The 21706-nt window shown below is 41.4% G+C and overlaps 1 protein-coding gene across 1 annotated transcript in view; it reads right to left on the bottom strand.

Annotated features, from left to right (window-relative positions):
• Positions 1-643: 643 nt before the first annotated feature.
• LOC311305260 (uncharacterized protein) overlaps positions 644-21706 on the bottom strand; it is a gene marked incomplete at its 3' end in the record, with an annotated part of 43395 nt that continues 22332 nt past the window's right edge. Inside the window, exons 6-7 of the mRNA XM_084432857.1 lie at positions 6694-7995; positions 644-871 (exon numbers count right to left, since the gene is read on the bottom strand). Of these exons, the coding sequence (XP_084288983.1) occupies positions 644-871; positions 6694-7995 (1530 nt within the window). The remainder of the gene's footprint in view (positions 872-6693; positions 7996-21706) is intronic.

Here is a 21706-nt window from a genome sequence, read left to right on the forward strand (position 1 = left end):
CGCAGAGCAGCACGCCGATGGATGTGCCCCTCAAAAACCAGAGGGGGCCAGAGACACTGATTGAGGAGCCGGGTGGTCACGAAGCATGCGCTACCCCACCTAGGCATGTTGACAATTCAGCTGTTGACCCAATGTCCACACCAACAAGGCCCCCAGCTATGTCACGCTATGGTCGGCTGACCAGGGCACCAAACAGACTTAATCTGTAGTTTAAAGTTTGCCGTAAGGGTTGTTTGTTGTTTGCTCGTAAAAAAAAAAAAAAAAAAAAAAAAAACGTACAACAACTGTATTTTGTTTATGGCCGGTATGATGGAACATGTTAATTTGTTGTCATATTCAATAGGCCTCAGTCTATAACTCAATTATTAGGTATGGACAGGTAGCCTAACTTTCATTAAGAAAAAGGAAGATGTTACAGGATGTATACTCCATCTAGTGTTCATGGTCAGTACTACATGTTTATATTGGCCCGTGTGCCGGGCGCTGGTTCACAACATGAATAGTCAAGTACACCAGCACTCCTGTGTCCTCGTTCTTACTACAAAAGCCTTCACTTACCTCCTGTCTCATGACAATTTCTCAGCATCGGACTCGAACTTTATGTCCGAGTTAGAGCTCTTCCCCTCCGACAATGAGTCTTTCATCACGGAGGTGTCTCCATCGCAAACCGCCAATCCAGCGACCTTTTCCTCTCCAGCAGCCAACAACAACACTGAGCCTCCATCCTCAAACAGGGGACGCCGGCCCTCCAGATCCTCTCCGCATTCTCCAAGACACCGAAGACTCCCCTCACCACCGCCAGTGAGGAACTCATCATCTTCCTCATCGTCTTCCTCCGTGCCTTCCCACCTTTCAGCTCACCCAAACATCCCTCCCATAGGGAAGTGGACAGTTAAGGGGCTGAGACAAGCCTTAATTAATTCCGATGCAAATTTTTCCCACAGGATGAAAAAAGCAGAATTGTTTAATTTATATGTCACTTTACAATCTACTCACCCTTCTTTTTCAGCTCCAATCCCATCGGCTCGAATGAGCAAGGCCCGCCGGGCGTTAAGTGCAGCTCATTTAGTGCAGCTCATTCAGTGTATCTTATTTAGTGCAGCTTATTTAGTGCAGCTCATTCAGTGCAGCTCATTCAGTGTATCTTATTTAGTGCAGCTCATTTAGTGCAGCTCATTCAGTGTATCTTATTTAGTGCAGCTCATTCAGTGCAGCTCATTTAGTGTAGCTCATTTAGTGCAGCTCATTTAGTGCAGCTCATTTAGTGCAGCTTATTCAGTGTATCTTATTTAGTGCAGCTCATTTAGTGCAGCTCATTTAGTGCAGCTCACTTAGTGCAGCTCATTTAGTGCAGCTTATTCAGTGTATCTTATTTAGTGCAGCTCATTTAGTGCAGCTCATTCAGTGTAGCTCATTTAGTGCAGCTCATTTAGTGCAGCTCATTTAGTGCAGCTTATTCAGTGTATCTTATTTAGTGCAGCTTATTTAGTGCAGCTCACTTAGTGCAGCTTATTCAGTGTATCTTATTCAGTGTATCTTATTCAGTGTATCTTATTTAGCGCAGCTTATTTAGTGCAGCTCATTTAGTGCAGCTTATTTAGTGCAGCTTATTAAGTGTATCTTATTTAGTGCAGCTTATTTAGTGCAGCTCATTCAGTGTAGCTCATTTAGTGTAGCTCATTTAGTACAGCTTATTTAGTGCAGCTCATTCAGTGTATCTTATTTAGTGCAGCTTATTTAGTGTATCTTATTTAGTGCAGCTTATTTAGTGTATCTTATTTAGTGCAGCTTATTTAGTGCAGCTCATTTAGTGCAGCTTATTCAGTGTATCTTATTCAGTGTATCTTATTTAGTGCAGCTCATTTAGTGCAGCTTATTCAGTGTATCTTATTCAGTGTATCTTATTTAGTGCAGCTCATTTAGTGCAGCTTATTTAGTGCAGCTTATTAAGTGTATCTTATTTAGTGCAGCTTATTTAGTGTATCTTATTTAGTGCAGCTTATTTAGTGTATCTTATTTAGTGCAGCTTATTTAGTGCAGCTCATTTAGTGCAGCTTATTCAGTGTATCTTATTTAGTGCAGCTCATTTAGTGCAGCTTATTAAGTGTATCTTATTTAGTGCAGCTTATTTAGTGCAGCTCATTCAGTGTAGCTCATTTAGTGTAGCTCATTTAGTACAGCTTATTTAGTGCAGCTCATTCAGTGTATCTTATTTAGTGCAGCTTATTTAGTGTATCTTATTTAGTGCAGCTTATTTAGTGTATCTTATTTAGTGCAGCTTATTTAGTGCAGCTCATTTAGTGTAGCTTATTTAGTGCAGCTCATTTAGTGCAGCTTATTTAGTGCAGCTCATTCAGTGTATCTTATTTAGTGCAGCTCATTTAGTGCAGCTCATTCAGTGTATCTTATTTAGTGCAGCTTATTTAGTGTATCTTATTTAGTGCAGCTTATTTAGTGCAGCTCATTTAGTGCAGCTTATTCAGTGTATCTTATTTAGTGCAGCTCATTTAGTGCAGCTTATTAAGTGTATCTTATTTAGTGCAGCTTATTTAGTGCAGCTCATTCAGTGTAGCTCATTTAGTGTAGCTCATTTAGTACAGCTTATTTAGTGCAGCTCATTCAGTGTATCTTATTTAGTGCAGCTTATTTAGTGTATCTTATTTAGTGCAGCTTATTTAGTGTATCTTATTTAGTGCAGCTTATTTAGTGCAGCTCATTTAGTGTAGCTTATTTAGTGCAGCTCATTTAGTGCAGCTTATTTAGTGCAGCTCATTCAGTGTATCTTATTTAGTGCAGCTCATTTAGTGCAGCTCATTCAGTGTATCTTATTCAGTGTATCTTATTTAGTGCAGCTTATTTAGTGCAGCTCATTTAGTGCAGCTCATTAAGTGTAGCTCATTCAGTGTAGCTCATTCAGTGTAGCTCATTTAGTGTAGCTTATTAAGTGTAGCTCATTTAGTGCAGCTCATTTAGTGCAGCTCATTTAGTGTAGCTCATTTAGTGCAGCTCATTTAGTGTAGCTCATTCAGTGTAGCTCATTCAGTGTAGCTCATTTAGTGTAGCTTATTAAGTGTAGCTCATTTAGTGCAGCTCATTTAGTGCAGCTCATTTAGTGCAGCTCATTCAGTGTATCTTATTTAGTGCAGCTCATTCAGTGTATCTTATTCAGTGTATCTTATTTAGTGTATCTTATTTAGTGCAGCTCATTTAGTGCAGCTCATTCAGTGTAGCTCATTCAGTGCAGCTCATTTAGTGCAGCTCATTTAGTGTAGCTCATTTAGTGCAGCTCATTTAGTGCAGCTCATTCAGTGCAGCTCATTCAGTGCAGCTCATTTAGTGCAGCTCATTTAGTCTAGCTTATTTAGTGCAGCTCATTTAGTGCAGCTCATTTAGTGCAGCTCATTTAGTGCAGCTCATTTAGTCTAGCTTATTTAGTGCAGCTCATTTAGTGCAGCTCATTTAGTGCAGCTCATTTAGTCTAGCTTATTTAGTGCGGCTCATTTAGTGCGGCTTATTCAGTGCAGCTCATTTAGTGCAGCTCATTCAGTGTAGCTCATTTAGTGCAGCTCATTTAGTGCAGCTTATTTCGTGTAGCTCATTTAGTGCGGCTTATTTAGTGCGGCTCATTTAGTGCGGCTCATTTAGTGCAGCTCATTTAGTGCAGCTCATTTAGTGCAGCTTATTTCGTGTAGCTCATTTAGTGCAGCTCATTTAGTGTAGCTCATTTAGTGCAGCTCATTTAGTGCAGCTTATTTCGTGTAGCTCATTTAGTGCGGCTTATTTAGTGCGGCTCATTTAGTGCGGCTTATTTCGTGCGGCTCATTTAGTGCGGCTCATTAAGTGCGGCTCATTTAGTGCAGCTCATTTAGTGCAGCTTATTTCGTGTAGCTTATTTAGTGCAGCTCATTTAGTGCAGCTCATTTAGTGTAGCTTATTTCGTGTAGCTTATTTAGTGCAGCTCATTTAGTGCGGCTCATTTAGTGCAGCTTATTTCGTGTAGCTTATTTAGTGCAGCTCATTTAGTGCAGCTCATTCAGTGAAGCTCATTTAGTGCAGCTCATTTAGTGCAGCTCATTCAGTGAAGCTCATTTAGTGCAGCTCATTTAGTGCAGCTCATTTAGTGCAGCTCATTTAATGCGGCTTATTTATGGCTTCTTAGACAGAATTAGAAAACTTTATATTAAACACATTTATCTCTTATTTATCCACCTGTGTATCTAGCCATCTATTAGCATGTTTTGGATGCCTGTGTGTGTGTGTGTGTGTGTGTGTGTGTGTGTGTGTGTGTGTGTGTGTGTGTGTGTGTGTGTCAGCTCTAGATGTGTTTACTTCGTGTAAAACGCCCACACTCACTGTACCAGAGGCTTTCACGGACATGAGAATGAAGAATAGTGAATATAATGATAAAAGGCAGGATTGGCGAACACATTTGCTGTTTCTACGCTTTAGCCGAGTCCCGCTTCATGCTTCAGCTGATGTGCTTTCTTCAGATGAGCTGGACAGAGCATTAAAGTAATGTTGTCAGACCACCTGCCTGTTACTCAATGCACATGTGTTGCTCTATAACTCAAGGAACAGTTTATGCACTAAGCTGGCACTCTGTGCTAGTGTTTCACAATAACATATGGTTTTACTGAATAATTAAGTAAATATAATTTCTTAATAAATACACCTTAAGAAACCTCATTTCTTGACTGGCCACTCTCTGCCGTCTCCTTTTGTGCTGTGTCAGCCACCGTAGCTGTCCTACGCTCTCTGAAAGGTAGGGGGCAGTGGAGGACTGGATAGATGCAATTCACTACCCTCACCACTAGATGCCACTAAATCTCACACACTGAACCTTCAATAGGGGGGTCTGGGGGTCGCCCCCCTGAACAATGTGGGCTTTAAACACTTCATCTCCTGCATTCTGGGGAATTTTTCTGCACTGTTTATTGAGGAAATGTCTTTATTTATATAAAAGGAAACAAAATATTCAGGTGACAACTCAAAAAATATAAATATAGTGTAATATAGTGCTGTAAGGCTCTCAGGCATTCTGTATTACTGTCAAATATGTTTCTCCTGTTTTTTGTGTGTGTGTTTGCCGACACCCCAGGGCCACCCAGTGAAGTTTTCCCACATTCCCCATCAGATGTGCCTGTTGTAATGCGAGCTCAGAGATAATGCAGTGCTGTGCAGACTGAGGCCCGTCCTCGCCAGTGTTCAGCGCTGGGGCCGAGAGCAGACAACGGGTGATAAACTCCCTACACTGATTATATCAGGCTTTACACATCTCCAGAGCTACATCAGCTAACGCCACAGTTATTATCCCTGTACACACACATCCCAGTGTTTCCCCCATTAGTGTTGAATCACGGAAACTACACCAGTTACTTTTGCCAAGAGATTTATTATGTATACATGTGTCGTGTGTCAGACAGAGAGAAACAGGCATATAACAATATAAGGCTACATGAGAGGAGGTCTTCATTCCCCATCATGCTAGCTGTAAACGGCTCCTCTGGGTTTCTCCTTCCTCACCCCATCATCTCTATGTTTCTCCTCTCACCCCCTCATGCCTTCATGTTTCTCTGAGGTGGTACAGTAAAGCTTATATACATCACAGTGAGAGGTGTAGAGAATCATGTTGTTTACCTAATGCTTGTGTTTAACACTGGAGTTTACCCCATGCTTTCACATGGCACTATCCACATTAAGAAGCTATTTCCCAGTGTATACATCAGTGATGTACATGTGGTGCATTTGCATCAGCTGAAACATCTCTTCTCTCGCTAAGAGCAGCTCTACACATCTTCCTCGTCTTCATCATCACTGGATCATCTCTGCTAGTGGACATTACCTCTACGCTAACTATAACTCTCTCTCTGCTCAGCACACACAGTCTGACTACACTAAAACATCATAAAATTATAAAGAAAATTAATAATAAAGAAAAAACATTAAGCAGTAAGTCTTCCCCGGTTAAAGAGTCGCACTAGACATGGCTGTGTGTTCTTCTTGATGGTGTGGCCATGGGAGGTCTGCTACACCACCTTTAGCTCTTGGACAGTTGCGTAGCCGTCAGTGTGGGCTCCTTATGGGGCCGGATGATGAAGCTCCACTGATTGTATTCATTTTGTGTTTAAAATCATTGTAATTTGTAATTGGATCACCTTCAGTTAACTTGAACTCTTCTGCAATCACGCGTACCTTATCAGCATTCAATTCCCCACCACCTAATCTATTTTTCCACGAATTATACAGGTTGACTTCTCTGCCTATGACTGCTTCAAGGTTAGCCTTGTGACTTGAGGAGGCTTGAGGCTGACTAGCGGAAGCAGTTTGTTCGCTGGAAACTTCAAGTGTTGCTGAGCCGCTAAATCCACGTAGTTTAGGGTTAATCCAACTACCTCCTGCTGCCATCGAATGCCCTTCATAAAGAAAATTCTCTCCTATCGCTCTGGTTTGTTCGTCTGTGTTTGCAACCATTTCCACGGCCATAAGAATCAGAGGAAATGTCCGGAAGTTTCGAGCAGATTCAGCTATGACTGATGCAGTGAAATATGTGGGGTGCTTGAGCTCTCTTGGTGATACATAAGTTGGGTAAGTTTCCGGTCCAAGAAAAAACTGTCCCACATAATTAGCATATGCTGTTTTTTTAGCTTCAAAATTTTGATTAGCTTGATCAACTCGAAGCTGATCGTAACTTACTCTGTCTGTCTGTCCATTAATAAGGTTCTTGACGTCCTCCTCTTTATCTCCTTGATTTTTGTCAAGCCTTTTTCCAACTGGATACACATACAGATTTACAGGATTAACAACGTATATCCAGTCTCTGACCATCAGGTGTGTAACTACATCATCTCCATCCTTTGCATAATGACGGATGATTCTTCTGACATCTTGTGCTGTGTTAATCACATAACACCTGGAAAGAACATTCTCTAGTTCATTCTGATTCGTTATCCACTCAATGCCTTCCAGCTGGTTATTTGTTTGCTTTTTTTTCCCTATTACATAATTCTGCCTTATGTCCAGGTTGACTGTGTTTACTCTTTGTGGAGGGTCCAGGTGTTCATGAAAGAAAGCCCAGGACAGAGCTTCAAGTTCATTAACAGCAGTTTTAGCATCAGTGTCTAACCCTTCATAAACATTCTGGTCAATAAATCTGTGTGGCTCATCAGGCCAGCCGTATTTGCTGGTAACTTCAAGTTTTGGTTGGTTCTTTTTTTTGGGCATTAGAAAGTTTCTTTCATGAGTAAAGACTTGCTCTCCTCTGCTGCCAGGCTCATTTCTGATAACTACGTCTCCGTTCCTGTCCAGGGTTGCCACCACCTTCTTGCTGTCATCATTCTGTCTCCACTGCACCCCTTCCTCTGAGATCTCCTGGGTGATGATCTCTCCTGTGTGTCTGACCTGGAGCACAGCGCTCCTGAGGTGCAGCTCGGTCTCGATGTGGGCCGTCTCATGGAGCTCCCTCAGCAGGGCTTCAGCAAACTCTTCATCTGACCCCAACTCACAGGCCACCACACTGGTCGTTCTGATTCTGTGGCCCGTCCTGAAGGTGTGCTGAATGATTCTGGCCACGTCTCGAGCCGTGTACCCTGCCAGTCTCGTCTCTCCAGAGCCGTCTCTCTCACCGTGGCCTACCAGCGTCAGTCGGCTGTCCTCTGACAGAGGCACAGGGGCACCGTGGATCAGTTCGGGTCTCTGGTGTTCATCCAGAGCGTAGACAGAGGTCACTGCTGGACGTTTCTCATAGAGAGAAGCAGCAGCTTTCCTGACAGTAGGGTCGTCCTGCATAATGAGGATCTGCTGGTGGTCATACTGGTCTGCTTCTGGTCCACATGAGCCATTGAACAGGCGTTCTGTGCTGACTGTTACTGAGTAATGAGGATCCACGCTGAACTCCTGCTGGACTCTGTCCTCGGCTGGCTTCTCTTTGTCAGCCATGACCAGAAGTTTTCGGCTGTAGCTGTGTGAGATCTCTGAAGCAATCATCTTCTGTCCATTCTGGAAAATGAACATATATATGACATTTAAGGCGAGACACTACAGGTGAATAGGGTACAATCTTTAACTAGCAGATATCACCATGAAACTTTCCCAGGTGATTACCTACATTTAGATGAGAAAAAAGTGTATTACAAGTTTTCTGTAATTTAACCCTCTGGGGTCGGCAGACGCGCCGGCGCGTTTTGCTGGATTTTCTCCACATTGTAGAACTATAAACTTAAATTACTCCGTCATTTATGGTCATACAGAAAAAAGAAATATAAAAAAAGAATCTGTGATATTTCTACTTTTGTATGTGTCCACTTACAATCAAATCAAAACATTGTGCTTTTGTAAAATAAAGAAAATAAACAGGGTGTGCTTTCTGCCTCTCCGTCGCGGTGAACTTTTTTTTCTTGAGCACGTCTATAAACTGAAACAAAACTCAGCGAATACTTGTCACACATTTATGGCCTAGACAACCCGATCCCTGGACGTGGAATCTAGCTCTAGGGACATGGAATGTCACCTCTCTGGCGGGGAAGGAGCCTGAGGTTGTGCGTGAGGTTCAGAGATTCCGACTAGAGATAGTTGGGATCACCTCTACGCACGGCTTGGGCTCTGGAACCACACTCCTCGAGAGAGGATGGACTCTTCACCACTCTGGAGTTGCCCATGGTGAGAGGCGGCGGGCTGGTGTGGGTTTGCTTATAGCCCCCCAGCTCAGCCGCCATGTGTTGGAGTTCACCCCGGTGAACGAGAGGGTCGCTTCCCTACGCCTTCGGGTCGGGGATAGGTCTCTCACTGTCGTTTGTGCTTACGGGCCGAACGGCAGTGCAGAGTACCCGGCCTTCTTGGAGTCTCTGGGAAGGGTGCTGGAAAGTGCTCCGACTGGGGACTCCGTCGTTCTACTGGGGGACTTCAACGCCCACGTGGGCAGCGACAGTGATACCTGGAGGGGCGTGATTGGGAGGAACGGCCCCCCTGATCTGAACCCGAGTGGTGTTCTGTTATTGGACTTCTGTGCTAGTTACAGCTTGTCCATAACGAACACCATGTTCAAGCATAAGGGTGTCCATCAGTGCACATGGCACCAGGACACCCTAGGCCGGAGGTCGATGATCGACTTTGTGGTCGTTTCATCTGACCTCCGGCCGTATGTCTTGGACACTCGGGTGAAGAGAGGGGCGGAGCTGTCAACTGATCACCACCTGGTGGTGAGTTGGATCCGATGGCGGGGGAGGAAGCTGGACAGACTCGGCAGACCCAAACGTACTGTGAGGGTCTGTTGGGAACGTTTGGCCGAATCTCCTGTCAGAGAGATCTTCAACTCCCACCTCCGGCAGAGCTTCGACCAGATCCCGAGGGAGTCTGGAGATATTGAGTCCGAGTGGACCATGTTCTCCACCTCCATTGTCAACGCGGCCACTCGGAGCTGTGGCCGTAAGGTCTCCGGTGCCTGTCGAGGCGGCAATCCCCGAACCCGGTGGTGGACACCGGAAGTAAGGGATGCCGTCAAGCTGAAGAAGGAGTCCTATCGGGCCTGGTTGGCTTGTGGGACTCCTGAGGCAGCTGATGGGTACCGACGGGCCAAGCGGACTGCAGCCCGGGTGGTTGTGGAGGCAAAAACTCGGGCCTGGGAGGAGTTCGGTGAGGCCATGGAGAAGGACTATCGGTCGGCCTCGAAGAGATTCTGGCAAACCGTCCGGCGCCTCAGGAGGGGGAAGCAGTGCCCTACCAACGCTGTTTACAGTGGAGGTGGGGAGCTGTTGACCTCGACTGGGGATATCACCGGACGGTGGAAGGAATACTTCGAGGATCTCCTCAATCCCGCCGTCACGTCTTCCATTGAGGAAGCAGAGGCTGAGGGCTCGGAGGCGGACTCGTCCATCACCCAAGCTGAAGTCACCGAGGTAGTCAAGAAACTCCTCGGTGGCAAGGCACCGGGGGTGGATGAGATCCGCCCTGAGTACCTCAAGTCCCTGGATGTTGTGGGGCTGTCTTGGCTGACACGCCTCTGCAACATCGCGTGGCGGTCGGGGACAGTACCATTGGACTGGCAGACCGGGGTGGTGGTCCCTCTTTTCAAGAAGGGGGACCGGAGGGTGTGCTCCAACTATAGGGGGATCACACTTCTCAGCCTCCCTGGGAAAGTCTATGCCAGGGTACTGGAGAGGAGAATCCGGCCGATAGTAGAACCTCGGATTCAGGAGGAACAGTGTGGTTTTCGTCCCGGTCGTGGAACACTGGACCAGCTCTATACCCTCTACAGGGTGCTGGAGGGCTCATGGGAGTTTGCCCAACCAATCCACATGTGCTTTGTGGATTTGGAGAAGGCATTCGACTGTGTCCCTCGCGGCGGCCTGTGGAGGGTGCTCCGGGAGTATGGGGTCCGGGGCCCTTTGCTAAGGGCTATCCGGTCCCTGTACGACCGGAGCAGGAGCTTGGTTCGTATTGCCAGCAGTAAGTCAGACTTGTTCCCGGTGCGTGTTGGACTCCGGCAGGGCTGCCCTTTGTCGCCGGTTCTGTTCATAATTTTTATGGACAGAATTTCTAGGCGCAGCCAGGGGCCGGAGGGGGTCAGGTTTGGGGACCACACGATTTCATCTCTGCTCTTTGCGGATGATGTTGTCGTGTTGGCCTCATCAAGCCAGGACCTCCAGCATGCACTGGGACGGTGTGCAGCCGAGTGTGAAGCGGCTGGGATGAAAATCAGCACCTCCAAATCCGAGGCCATGGTTCTCAGTCGGAAAAGGGTGGTTTGCCCGCTAAACATTTAAGTGTGTACTTTTAAATGATCGGATTCAAACTGAAAACAAATATTCTCTGTTTAAGTAATTTGTATAAAACCAACAAGATGTCCAGCTTCTCAAACGCTTGCTCATTACAGTTTATTTGGCCACGCCTACTCGCGCAAAAGATATTCACATGCAAATCTCCACATGGAACGCGAACGCGCTCATTACCTCAAAAACAAAACACCAAAACACTTCACTTCACTTTTCGTCGAGTTTGAAAGACGCGCCTGAGCTTACATTGGATTTAGGCTACCTCAGAAGAAGAAGAACGCAATTTGAAGACAAGAAAGATTTAAGGTAAGAAATTCTTACATGTTTGTTATTGTTGCATAAATGTCACATTGCAGTTGAACTGTTGCTAGATATATGGTGAATATTATAATATTTAGACCCGTGTTTACTGTTAGGCCTACTGTGTTTGTGGATATCTGGTCGAACGTAGATATGTATATGGTAACCATAATGTTTTATATTTGAGCGCGATCGCGTTTGAATGTATCAGATTTTGCAGCGCGATCGCGTTTGAATGTATCATTTGAAAATTTGAAAAGCAAAACACACCAAACGGCTTCATGTTTTTACTATTATCTCATTTCATATCATCATAACGAATGGAAACATTTGAAGTAACATCAATATATTTTTCTCTAGCTTGGTTGTTACTGAAATATTTTGGAAGATGTATACTGCTATCAATTGTTATTATTATTTTACCCAGCACTGCGCATAGCCTATGCCTACAAGGCACAACAAACCTGGTGTTCATTATATTATATATTGTTGGAAACATTTGTGTGTGTGTGTGTGTATTCTGTGATTTTTAAAAAGCAATTTTAACCAGAAAAATCTAATATTTATTTCCAAAATCGTGCAGGCCTTTCTCTTGATATCAGTATGTTCACTTTTTTTTTCAGGGCCCAGATGCCACTGAGTCCTGCCGACTTCAACATTCACACGAGTCTCTGGAACATGAACATGGTAAAGTGAAAATAAAACACCTTGGAAATGAAAGGTATTTACAATGTTTTTAGGAATGGCACAAAGGTCTCTGTCTTTTAATAAGTGCTTTTTTGCCATTTGTTGTGTCTATTTGGATTATGTTGTGTAAATAAATCCAAACAATTTAAAAGCCATTCTTTTTTAAATCTCCTCATTTACAGTATTGTGCAAGGTTGCTCAGAATGATAGGGGCCTGATAGCTCCTAATAGGGCCGTTAGGGGAGGTTCCTTGTCTTTCTCAGGTGAGAAAAGCCATACATATTAATGAGTTCTCGCATAAGGCTTATTCACACAAAACACGTCGTAAAATTTTTAAATCAATATATTGTCTTCTCTGAATGAGCAGTCAGGGTGATTTTCACATAGTTTTGCAGCAAATATTCTAGGCTACGTCATACAATTTTCAGAAGTCTTGTGAAGAAATAATCAGTAGGGGTTTCATGGCCTTATTTCAGTGAGAATTTTTTTTTTGTATTTTCACAAACCACGCATAAATGTCATTATCTCAAAACTACAAACTTTTACACACATGCTGTTGATATATTATTGTAGCAGAGTTTGTGCTGAATACAGTGTAATTAGACTTTAGCCATGAAAATGTCAAAAGTAACAGAAATAACCAGAAATGTCAGAGCATGTCAGAACACCTCCAGGGCCCAGAAAACACCTCAGACCTCAGAGGGTTAATGTTTAAATATGCAAATTAGGCAATATCTAATTAAATATGCACTAATTTGCATATATTTAAAATATGTCAGGTTAAAAATTCTTTTTTCCTTGTGTTCACATATTAGATGGGGGAAAAGGGGATTTATGGATATCTACTTTTGTTATCCTGTAAATCAGAATATACTGTCAATAGAGGTCTTTATATACTTTAATATACTAATTTAGAGGTCTTTAGAATCGCGTGGAAAGACAGTATGTCACGTTATAAAAAGGCCCTAAAAGCGGCCAGGGCTGAGCATCTCCGCAAACTAATAGAAAACAACCAAAATAATCCAAGGTTTTTATTTAACTCCGTGGCTAGACTAACAAATAAACAGACGTCACTTGAGCAAAATATTCCGTTACAGTTCAGTAGTAATGATTTCATGTATTTCTTCACTGAGAAAATAGAAAGCATCAGAAACACAATTGTAAATGTACAATCTTTAATGGTGTCTTATGATTCAGCCTCAATTATCGCTCCTCAAGAAAAACTACAGCGCTTTACAACTATAGGACAGGAAGAGCTAAGTAAACTTATCATTGCATCTAAACCAACAACGTGTTTATTAGATCCAATACCAACTAAACTATTGAAAGAAGTGTTACCTGTAGTGGAAGAGCCTCTCCTCAATATTATTAACTCGTCTTTATCTTTAGGTCATGTTCCAAGAATATTCAAGTTGGCAGTTATAAAACCGCTTATTAAGAAACCACAATTAGATCATAATAATCTAGCAAATTACAGACCCATTTCAAATCTACCTTTTATGTCTAAAATACTAGAAAAAGTTGTGTCCTCTCAACTGGGCTCTTTCTTGCAAGAAAATGACATCTATGAAAAGTTTCAGTCTGGATTCAGGCCGCATCATAGCACTGAAACTGCGCTCGTTAAAATCACAAATGATTTACTTTTAGCTTCTGACCAAGGCTGTATCTCAATACTAGTTTTACTTGATCTTAGCGCTGCGTTCGATACTATAGATCACAAAATACTCTTAGATCGACTACAAAACTACACTGGTGTTCATGGACAAGCATTAAGCTGGTTTAGATCGTACTTATCTGACCGCTACCATTTTGTCTGTTTAAATGGGGTTAAATCGAAGATAACGTCAGTAAACTATGGAGTGCCGCAGGGATCAGTGTTAGGCCCTCTATTATTCTCAATATATATGCTGCCACTTGGTAATATTATAAGGAAACATGGAATTAGTTTCCATTGTTATACTGATGACACTCAAATATATATTTCATCACGACCAGATGAAAACAATAAATTATCTAAATTGACAGAATGTGTTAAAGATATAAAATACTGGATGACATGTAATTTTCTGCTATTAAATTCAGATAAAACGGAGGTATTACTAATTGGTCAAAAAACTGCCCACAAAACCTCTCACACTACAACTTTACTTAAGAAGGATGTCCTGTTACTTTATCCACTACAGTAAAAGACCTTGATGTTATATTAGACCGCAACTTGTCTTTCGAAAATCATATTTCATATGTTACAAGAACAGCCTTTTTCCACCTTAGAAACATTGCTAAGCTACGTAACATGCTATCTGTTTCTGATGCAGAAAAGTTAGTTCATGCATTCATGACCTCGAGACTAGATTACTGTAATGCTTTATTAGCTGGTTGTCCTGCATCCTCAATAAACAAGCTACAGTTAGTCCAAAATGCCGCCGCTAGAGTTCTAACTAGATCAAGAAAATATGATCATATAACACCAATTTTATCATCACTACATTGGTTACCTATAAAGTTCCGTATCAATTACAAGGTATTGCTACTGACTTATAAAGCCCTAAATGGTTTAGCTCCAGTATATTTAACGGATCTTCTATCGCCCTATAATCCATCGCGCTCTTTAAGGTCACTAAATTCGAGGCTTCTGGTCATTCCTAGGATATCTAAGTCCACCAAAGGAGGGAGAGCATTTTCACATTTTGCTCCTAAACTGTGGAATAGCCTTCCTGATATTGTTCGAGGCTCAGACTCACTGTCCCAGTTTAAAACTAGATTAAAGACGCATTTCTTTAGCCAAGCATTCACATAATACTTACCTTTTATACTACAGTTGAATCAGATTAAATGCATTATTGTTATGAACAGCAGCTACGCTAATTATTTCCCATCTGCTTTTTTGTTGTTATCTCGGGACGCTAGATTGTCAGCTCCAGTTTGTATCCAGCCTCCAATGGAAACTACAGACGCCCCAACACCCGTGCAGAGATGACTCGACGCCTGATAAGAGACGACTCGACGGTGGCGATATGTTTATGCCCTAAATGAATGCATGTTTAACTAACTGTATTTTTCTATGTACATTTCTATGTATTTTTTCTATGTACATTTATGCCATAAATTAATGCATGTTTAACCCTCTGGGGTCTGAGGTGTTTTTGGGGTCCTTGAGATGTTCTGACATGCCCTGACATTTTTGCTTTTTTCAGTTGCTTATAAACATATTAATGGCAAAAAAAATTACACACTATTTAGCACAAACAGGACTACCATGAAATGTGAGCAACAAGAATGTACATGTCTGCATTTTTGAGAGAATAATGTTTATGCGTGGTTATTGAAAAAACTAAAAACTAAAGTTTCTGAAATAAGACCACAAAACACACACTAAATATGTGCCAATAAGACTTTTGTCTAATGGATGTCATCGCCTAGTGTTTTTTCTTCAAAATGATGTGAAAATCACCCTGCCTAATCCTTCACATAACACAATACATTGATTTGAATTTTGCAAAGCACTTTCTGTTTGGAAAGGCAATATGCGGAGTGGGCGTCAACGATCATGCATATTTAGTGGTTCACACCTGAGGAGACAATGGGGCCTGCATACTTAATTAGCCATTCATTCAGGTGAGTCACTGAGCCACAAGAATGCAAGAGCAACAGTTGGAAGCATCTCAAATCTTTTTTATTTTTCCTCATATTGTGCTTGCAATTTGGCCTATAATATCCAAGGAAAACATGTCTAGTAATTGTGCAGTTAATTCTCATACTGTATTTTCAGTTTTGGAATATTTATGCTCTCCCCAAATTTGTCGATAATAAAACACAATAAAAGTTATTTAAAGAAAAGGCTTGTATTTACCTTTTAATAGTTTGTTTACATCTACCTTATAAATATATTTTTTTATTAAAAAGGTTACAATTACAACAACAATTCAAGTGTAATCTTTCTTTGTAAAAACTAAAGTATACATTTTATCATACATATTTCAAAGTTAAGGATTTGATTGATTATTTGATAACTTTATTTTTGACAAAACATATTATATTTAACATAAGCAAATATTGGCAAACAAAAGCTTATTTGAGGTGGCAGATATTTTACATTAAAAATGTATAATCTATCCAAAACTAATCAACGAAATGTTGTCTTTCATATGTCTGTAACATAGGTCTTTCATTTTTATTATAAGAAATATAAATGTTAATTTGCAGTTTAAATCCAGGAAATTTGTTAATGAAAAAATTATTAAAAGTAAGATACAATTGATACAAAACGAAATTCGTTTTAAAGAAAGGATTTGTACTTTCTGTTTTGAGGTCTCTGTGAAAGTTTGAAAGTCTTTTAGTGCTTTTTTTAGAGCGCTCACGTCCATAATGGAGAACTGTCACGTAATATTGTTTTTTCCTCATACATGCGAACACGAAAAATAAAAGACAAAAGACTTTTAAGTAAAACTTGCTCCGAAATTGTGTTCTCGGCGGAATTCGCTCTTCAATATGCTGCTGTTCGTCGTCTGAGTTACAATCTTCCTCTGAGGAAAAGGTGCATTCTTCCTCGCTGTCCAGAATCATCTGAAGGGAGTCTTTATTACCGGAGAAGCGTTTCATACTCAAAACGCGATGAACTATCAGTAAGTCTGATGAAGAAACTTTTTATGGCATTGATCGAGGGGCGTATGCGATGCATACTAGATCATCTAACGATTTACATGTGAATCGCGCCGGGGGCGGGGCGGCCGCAGCTGATTATAGAGATAATGAGGCAGAAGGAAAAACGGTACCTCTCCTTGCTTTCAAACGGATTACATGAGTTGAAAACATTTGTTTTTTATATTAATTACTTCATTTAAAAGAGGAGATTTCAAGCTTCATAAAGACATATCTCACGTGCCTGTGTGAGAAGTATTCGCTGAGTTATGATTTATTTCGGACTTGGAGGATGAGAGAAAGGTCATTTTGAGAAAACAGGCTTTAAAAATTTATCATCAGCCAATGAGATTGCGCATTCAGCCCTTTTACTTTCGCGATTGGTTGCTGATAAAAAGGAAATGATCATATTTTGGATCCGACAGCACTGTACGGGAGAGAGAGAGCTTTCCAGCGGTGTGTGTGATGACAGAGAGCAGACATTTTGATTGAGAACGGCAACTTTTGATGAGTTTATAAGAAATCTACAGACGCAAACAGACACAGTGCAGTAAAATAAAGACCTAAATGTGTATTTCAGACTTTTTTTCACCACAAGTCTGAAAGAAGACATGTTATTGAAGACAAATATTCAAAAATCTCAAAATTGACCAGTAAAAAAAACCTGATGTTTTTGCCTGCCGTGTCTCGCCTTAATATGAATAAAGATTAGGTCAAGATGATCATTTATGAAACATGTGGTATCTCACTCCATGTTTTCTGATGTTGAACTCTTTTAATAACTCGTTTCATTAGTTTAAAGGCAGGGTAGGTAGGATTTATTAAAAATTAAAGATCCAAATTTGTTAAAACTTTCTATATATATCAATACATAATTAAAATGTAAGAACTCTGAAAAAAAGAGTATAAAAATCAAGTGACTCTAGACCGTTTAATCTGTATTAAACACAGCTCATTATTTCGATTCGGGACGAATCAAAGGATTGGCTTAGGCGACTGTCACTCTCTCGCAACCATGGCAACCACCCTTTTGCCACACAGCACCTGCCCACTTGCGCGCGACCGTTTGATTTGAGGAGTGCGAGAGGCACGGAACCTGATCACACCTCCGTCCAGTAGATGGCGGTAATGCACTATGTTTGCAAGCTGCCAATAAAATCTATCGAAGAAGAAGAAGAAGGCACTGAACCTAGGAATACCAAAACAATGGCAGAGAAAGAGCAATCTAAATTTACAGTACCGGCATATGCAGTTAGTGAAGGCAAACCAGGCAAAAAAATGCCCCTTCCCCTCCGCTTGTCTCAGGTAAATAATGCGTCCTCTAGCTCAGCGGTCGGAGTCGCGCGTTCATGTGTTTTGGGGGCGTGGCTTTGGAAGAAGCACAGAAATGAGGGGGTGGAGTGAATGGAAATAATGAGATGTCTTTAAAACAGTCGTGAGAGGTCTACAGACACTCGATTTTGATACTTTCTTTTTCAGAGTACTTACATTTTAATTATGTATTGATATGTACATAAAGTTTAAACAAATTTGAAAAATACAATTTTTAGACCATTTCTACCTACCCTGCCTTTAACACTGACTGTGTGTACATAAATATGTGTCACTAGAAACTGAATTTAGATTTTAATTTGAATTGCTCAATTTAAATCATCGAATCATTTTAATGTATTAATTCCAATAATTTTTTAACTGACTGTAATATTATGAAATTGAATAAATACACGCAATGTATGTAAGCCATTGAATTCCACACTTATTGTGATTTAGGTACAAGATGACATCCCGACATCATCGAGACCTAAATCACAATAAGTGTCGAATTCAATGGCTTACATACGTCTTCATAGCGTCTTCCTCTGCTTATAAACGGACCGTTTTGCGCTTCCGGCAATGTCGGGACGTCATCTAGTACAGTAGATGGCGGTAATACTCCCAAGGAGTGAGCAGCCAGTAACAAGTAGTAGTAGAAGAAGAACGCCGTAAGCTCAGTTCTCGCGCATGCGTCCTGGCGCTCCCGTGAACTCTCGTCAGAGGCCCACTTTGAAGAACACTAATAGTTGGATAAAGTCGTTATTTTTGTTGTTTTTCCGCACAAAAAGTATTGTCGTCGCATGATAAACTTAAGATGGCCTGCCCTACACATTGATTCACGGTGGAAGACTAACCCCTGACTCGACGCACAACGTATATATATTATAGAAGAGGAGCTTCAGTTTGTTGCACAGCCCTATTTGTTTAAACCACGAGAGGCGTCTAAGTTTACGATACTCCTACATTCTACATCATACATGTGTCACAGGTTACTCTTGTGGTGCAAGTCAATTTGCTTAGCATGCGTATGATCGTCTGGCGGAAGCTAGTTATTTTAGATTATAAAGTTATGAATATGGGTATTTTTCAAAAACCCATGGCTTCGCTTCCGAAGGCCTTTATCAACCCACTGGAGCAATGTGGAGTATTTTATTTTTATCACGAATGGATGCACTTTTTTGGGTTTTAAATTTTTTCCAGCCATTCAACTTGGAGGAGCCAGGACATTTATATTAATTATGTGTGAGTAAATCATGTGCTAATTTTCATTTTTGGGTGAACTAACCCATTAATGCAATGCTAATCAACATAGCCTGTATTATAGAATTTAATAAATTAATATATTATCACACATGAAACCACAGAAGTAATTTCAAATCATTTTGATTTTTGAAGCAAAATATCATATTAAACTCATAAATTGTAGTTTTTGACGGTATGCTAAGCAAACATACTAGCTTTCCCTGTTGTCAAGAGAAATGTTTTATTACTTTTAATAAATTAAAATACAAAATACATTGTTTTATTCATAATTGAAAGCAAAGAGGGTTAAGTGAAAGGTCTGATAAAAAAAGAGAGAAGTAGTATGAATAAAAAAGTGCCAGAAAAAAAAAAATAAGTGGGGTATGGTTAACGTTAAATGAAATGCTCTTTTTTTCCATTCTACCAAAAATGTGCTGGGAGCCTACTATTGCTTTTACATGCATCTGATTGACAGACACATCATGCGATCTTATTTCACTGTTGTTGAGGGTTTTTCAGCTTTGTATAAAGATTGCTTCGTACATTTAGTTTAACTGTATTGTTAAAGAGGGCAAGCTTTACCTTTCAGTTGAACTGTGTCAATGTTTTCAAGACACTTACATTGTTCTTGCTCCGTCCATGCAATAACGGTGTCCATGTTATGAGCCGAGTTTTTTTATTTACTTCAAATGCTCAGTGCTCTGGTAATATTAATGGGATGACCCATTTCAGGAGTTGCCACAATTACATTTTAAAATCAGAATATGAGCATAGCTCACTTATATTCAATAAAATATTGAAACGTTAGCAATACGGATTCTAAACACGAGCGCCAGTGATTGAATGTCAAAGAACGCCCTGCCCCCCAGCTGACCTGGAAGTTTTGATTGGTTTTGCACCGGAGTCAGACCTGTCTGTTATTGGCTGAAGCGCTTCAGAACTGTCTGTTATTGGCTGAAGCGCTTCAGAACTGTCTGTTATTGGCTGAAGCGCTTCAGAACTGTCTGTTATTGGCTGAAGCGCAGGGCTGAGGGCTCAGCTTCCACAGGCACCGCACGCAGTCGTTTGAAGTGTTTGTGAAATGTAAGCTCACTCTGTTGCTCCGTCAGCACCTTTGTCAAAGTACTCTGTATATATCAAAGTTAAAAAAAAGAGTCAAAGTACTCTGCAGTATATTATTACTTCTTCTTCTTCTTCTACTAGCGTATATATTGTGGCATCATGAGAGGGCGTGTTCTAGAGGGCAGATACATTGCCCTCAGATGGCTGGAGCAAGACGGCCGTCTGTTAAGGACTACAAAACCCAGGCTGCCTGAGAGTACAGCTGCAGCTAATGAGTCCAACAGCAGGCTCTAATAGTGTTTGTGAGAAACTGTTGATTTGTGTGTGGCTGTGGAAAGGAGACGTACCTCTGTGAAACTAAGAAGATTAAGTTACTTTTGAGCTGAAGAGATTTAAGTTGTAAACCTTTTGTTTAATCATTAAACACACCTAAATACTGAAGAGACATTTGAAGTGGTGTTTACTGGGAACTCGCACAAATTAAAGATCCTGAACCTCTCATGCTGTCACATATGGTGGAGAATGCGGGCAAGTGGATGACTGCTGATGTTCCAGAGTGACGTAGAGCAGTGGTTCCCAATTCCAGTCCTCGTGACCCACTGCTCTGCACATTTTGTATGTCTCCCTTATTTAACACACCTGAACCAGATCATCAGCTCATTAGGAGAGACTCCATGAACTGAACCGAGTGTGTCAGATAAGAGAGACCTACAAAATGTGCAGAGCAGTGGGTCACGAGGACTGGAATTGGGAACCACTGACGTAGAGGACCTCACAAGCCTTTTTTCTAAGCGAAGTACACAATCAATTGATTGTAAAATGGAAGAGTTATTGAAAACAATGATAGAGAGTAATAAAGTGCAGCAGAAAATCCAAGCTAGCTTGCTGGAGGAACAAAAGCGGGCTAATAACCTTAAAGTTAAAGAATTGGAAATGAAACAAGCCCAAGATGTTAGCAGGATATGGGCTAGTGACTTTATTCCCAAAATGGGAGAAAATGATGATGTCGAAGCTTACTTGCATGCTTTTGAGACAACTGCTTTCAGAGAAAAATGGCCAAGAGATCAATGGGCCAAAATATTGGCACCATTTTTATCTGGAGAATCAAAGAAAGCTTTCCTAGATCTAGACCCAACCTTGGCCAATAATTATGACTCCTTAAAGAAAGAAATATTAAGTCGCAGTGGTTTTACAGAATTCGGGAGGGCCCAGAGGTTCCATGCATGGTGCTTCAAGAAAGAACAGCCACCACGTACACAGATGCACGAATTAATGCGTCTGGCTAAGAAATGGTTAGAGCCTGGTAGGCACCCTCAGCAACAGAAGTGGTTGATTCCTTGGTGATGGACAGATTTGTAAGAGCCCTACCTGCTGAAGCTAAACGATTTGTCCGTCTGAATAACCCAAGTTCACCCCAAGAATTGATAGAAGTTGAAAGATACCAAGCCAGTGCAGAAATGCTGAACTCACGGTTCCCAACCAATGCGCAGCCCCAACAAAAAAAATTCCCGAGAGCCCCTACTCCCAGATGGGCCAGTCCACAGGGGAAAAGGTCCAGCCAGCAAGATTCGCCAGTCGAAAGCACATTGTATAAACTGAGAACCTGTTACAAGTGTGGGGAAGTATGACACATTTCATGGCAGTGCAACCAAACAGATGAGCCTATGCCGACGGCTGAGTCTTCAAGTGGCTTGAAA

The sequence above is a fragment of the Rutilus rutilus genome (genome assembly GCF_951802725.1).
Source record: "Rutilus rutilus genome assembly, chromosome: 1".
Classification (NCBI taxonomy): domain Eukaryota; kingdom Metazoa; phylum Chordata; class Actinopteri; order Cypriniformes; family Leuciscidae; genus Rutilus; species Rutilus rutilus.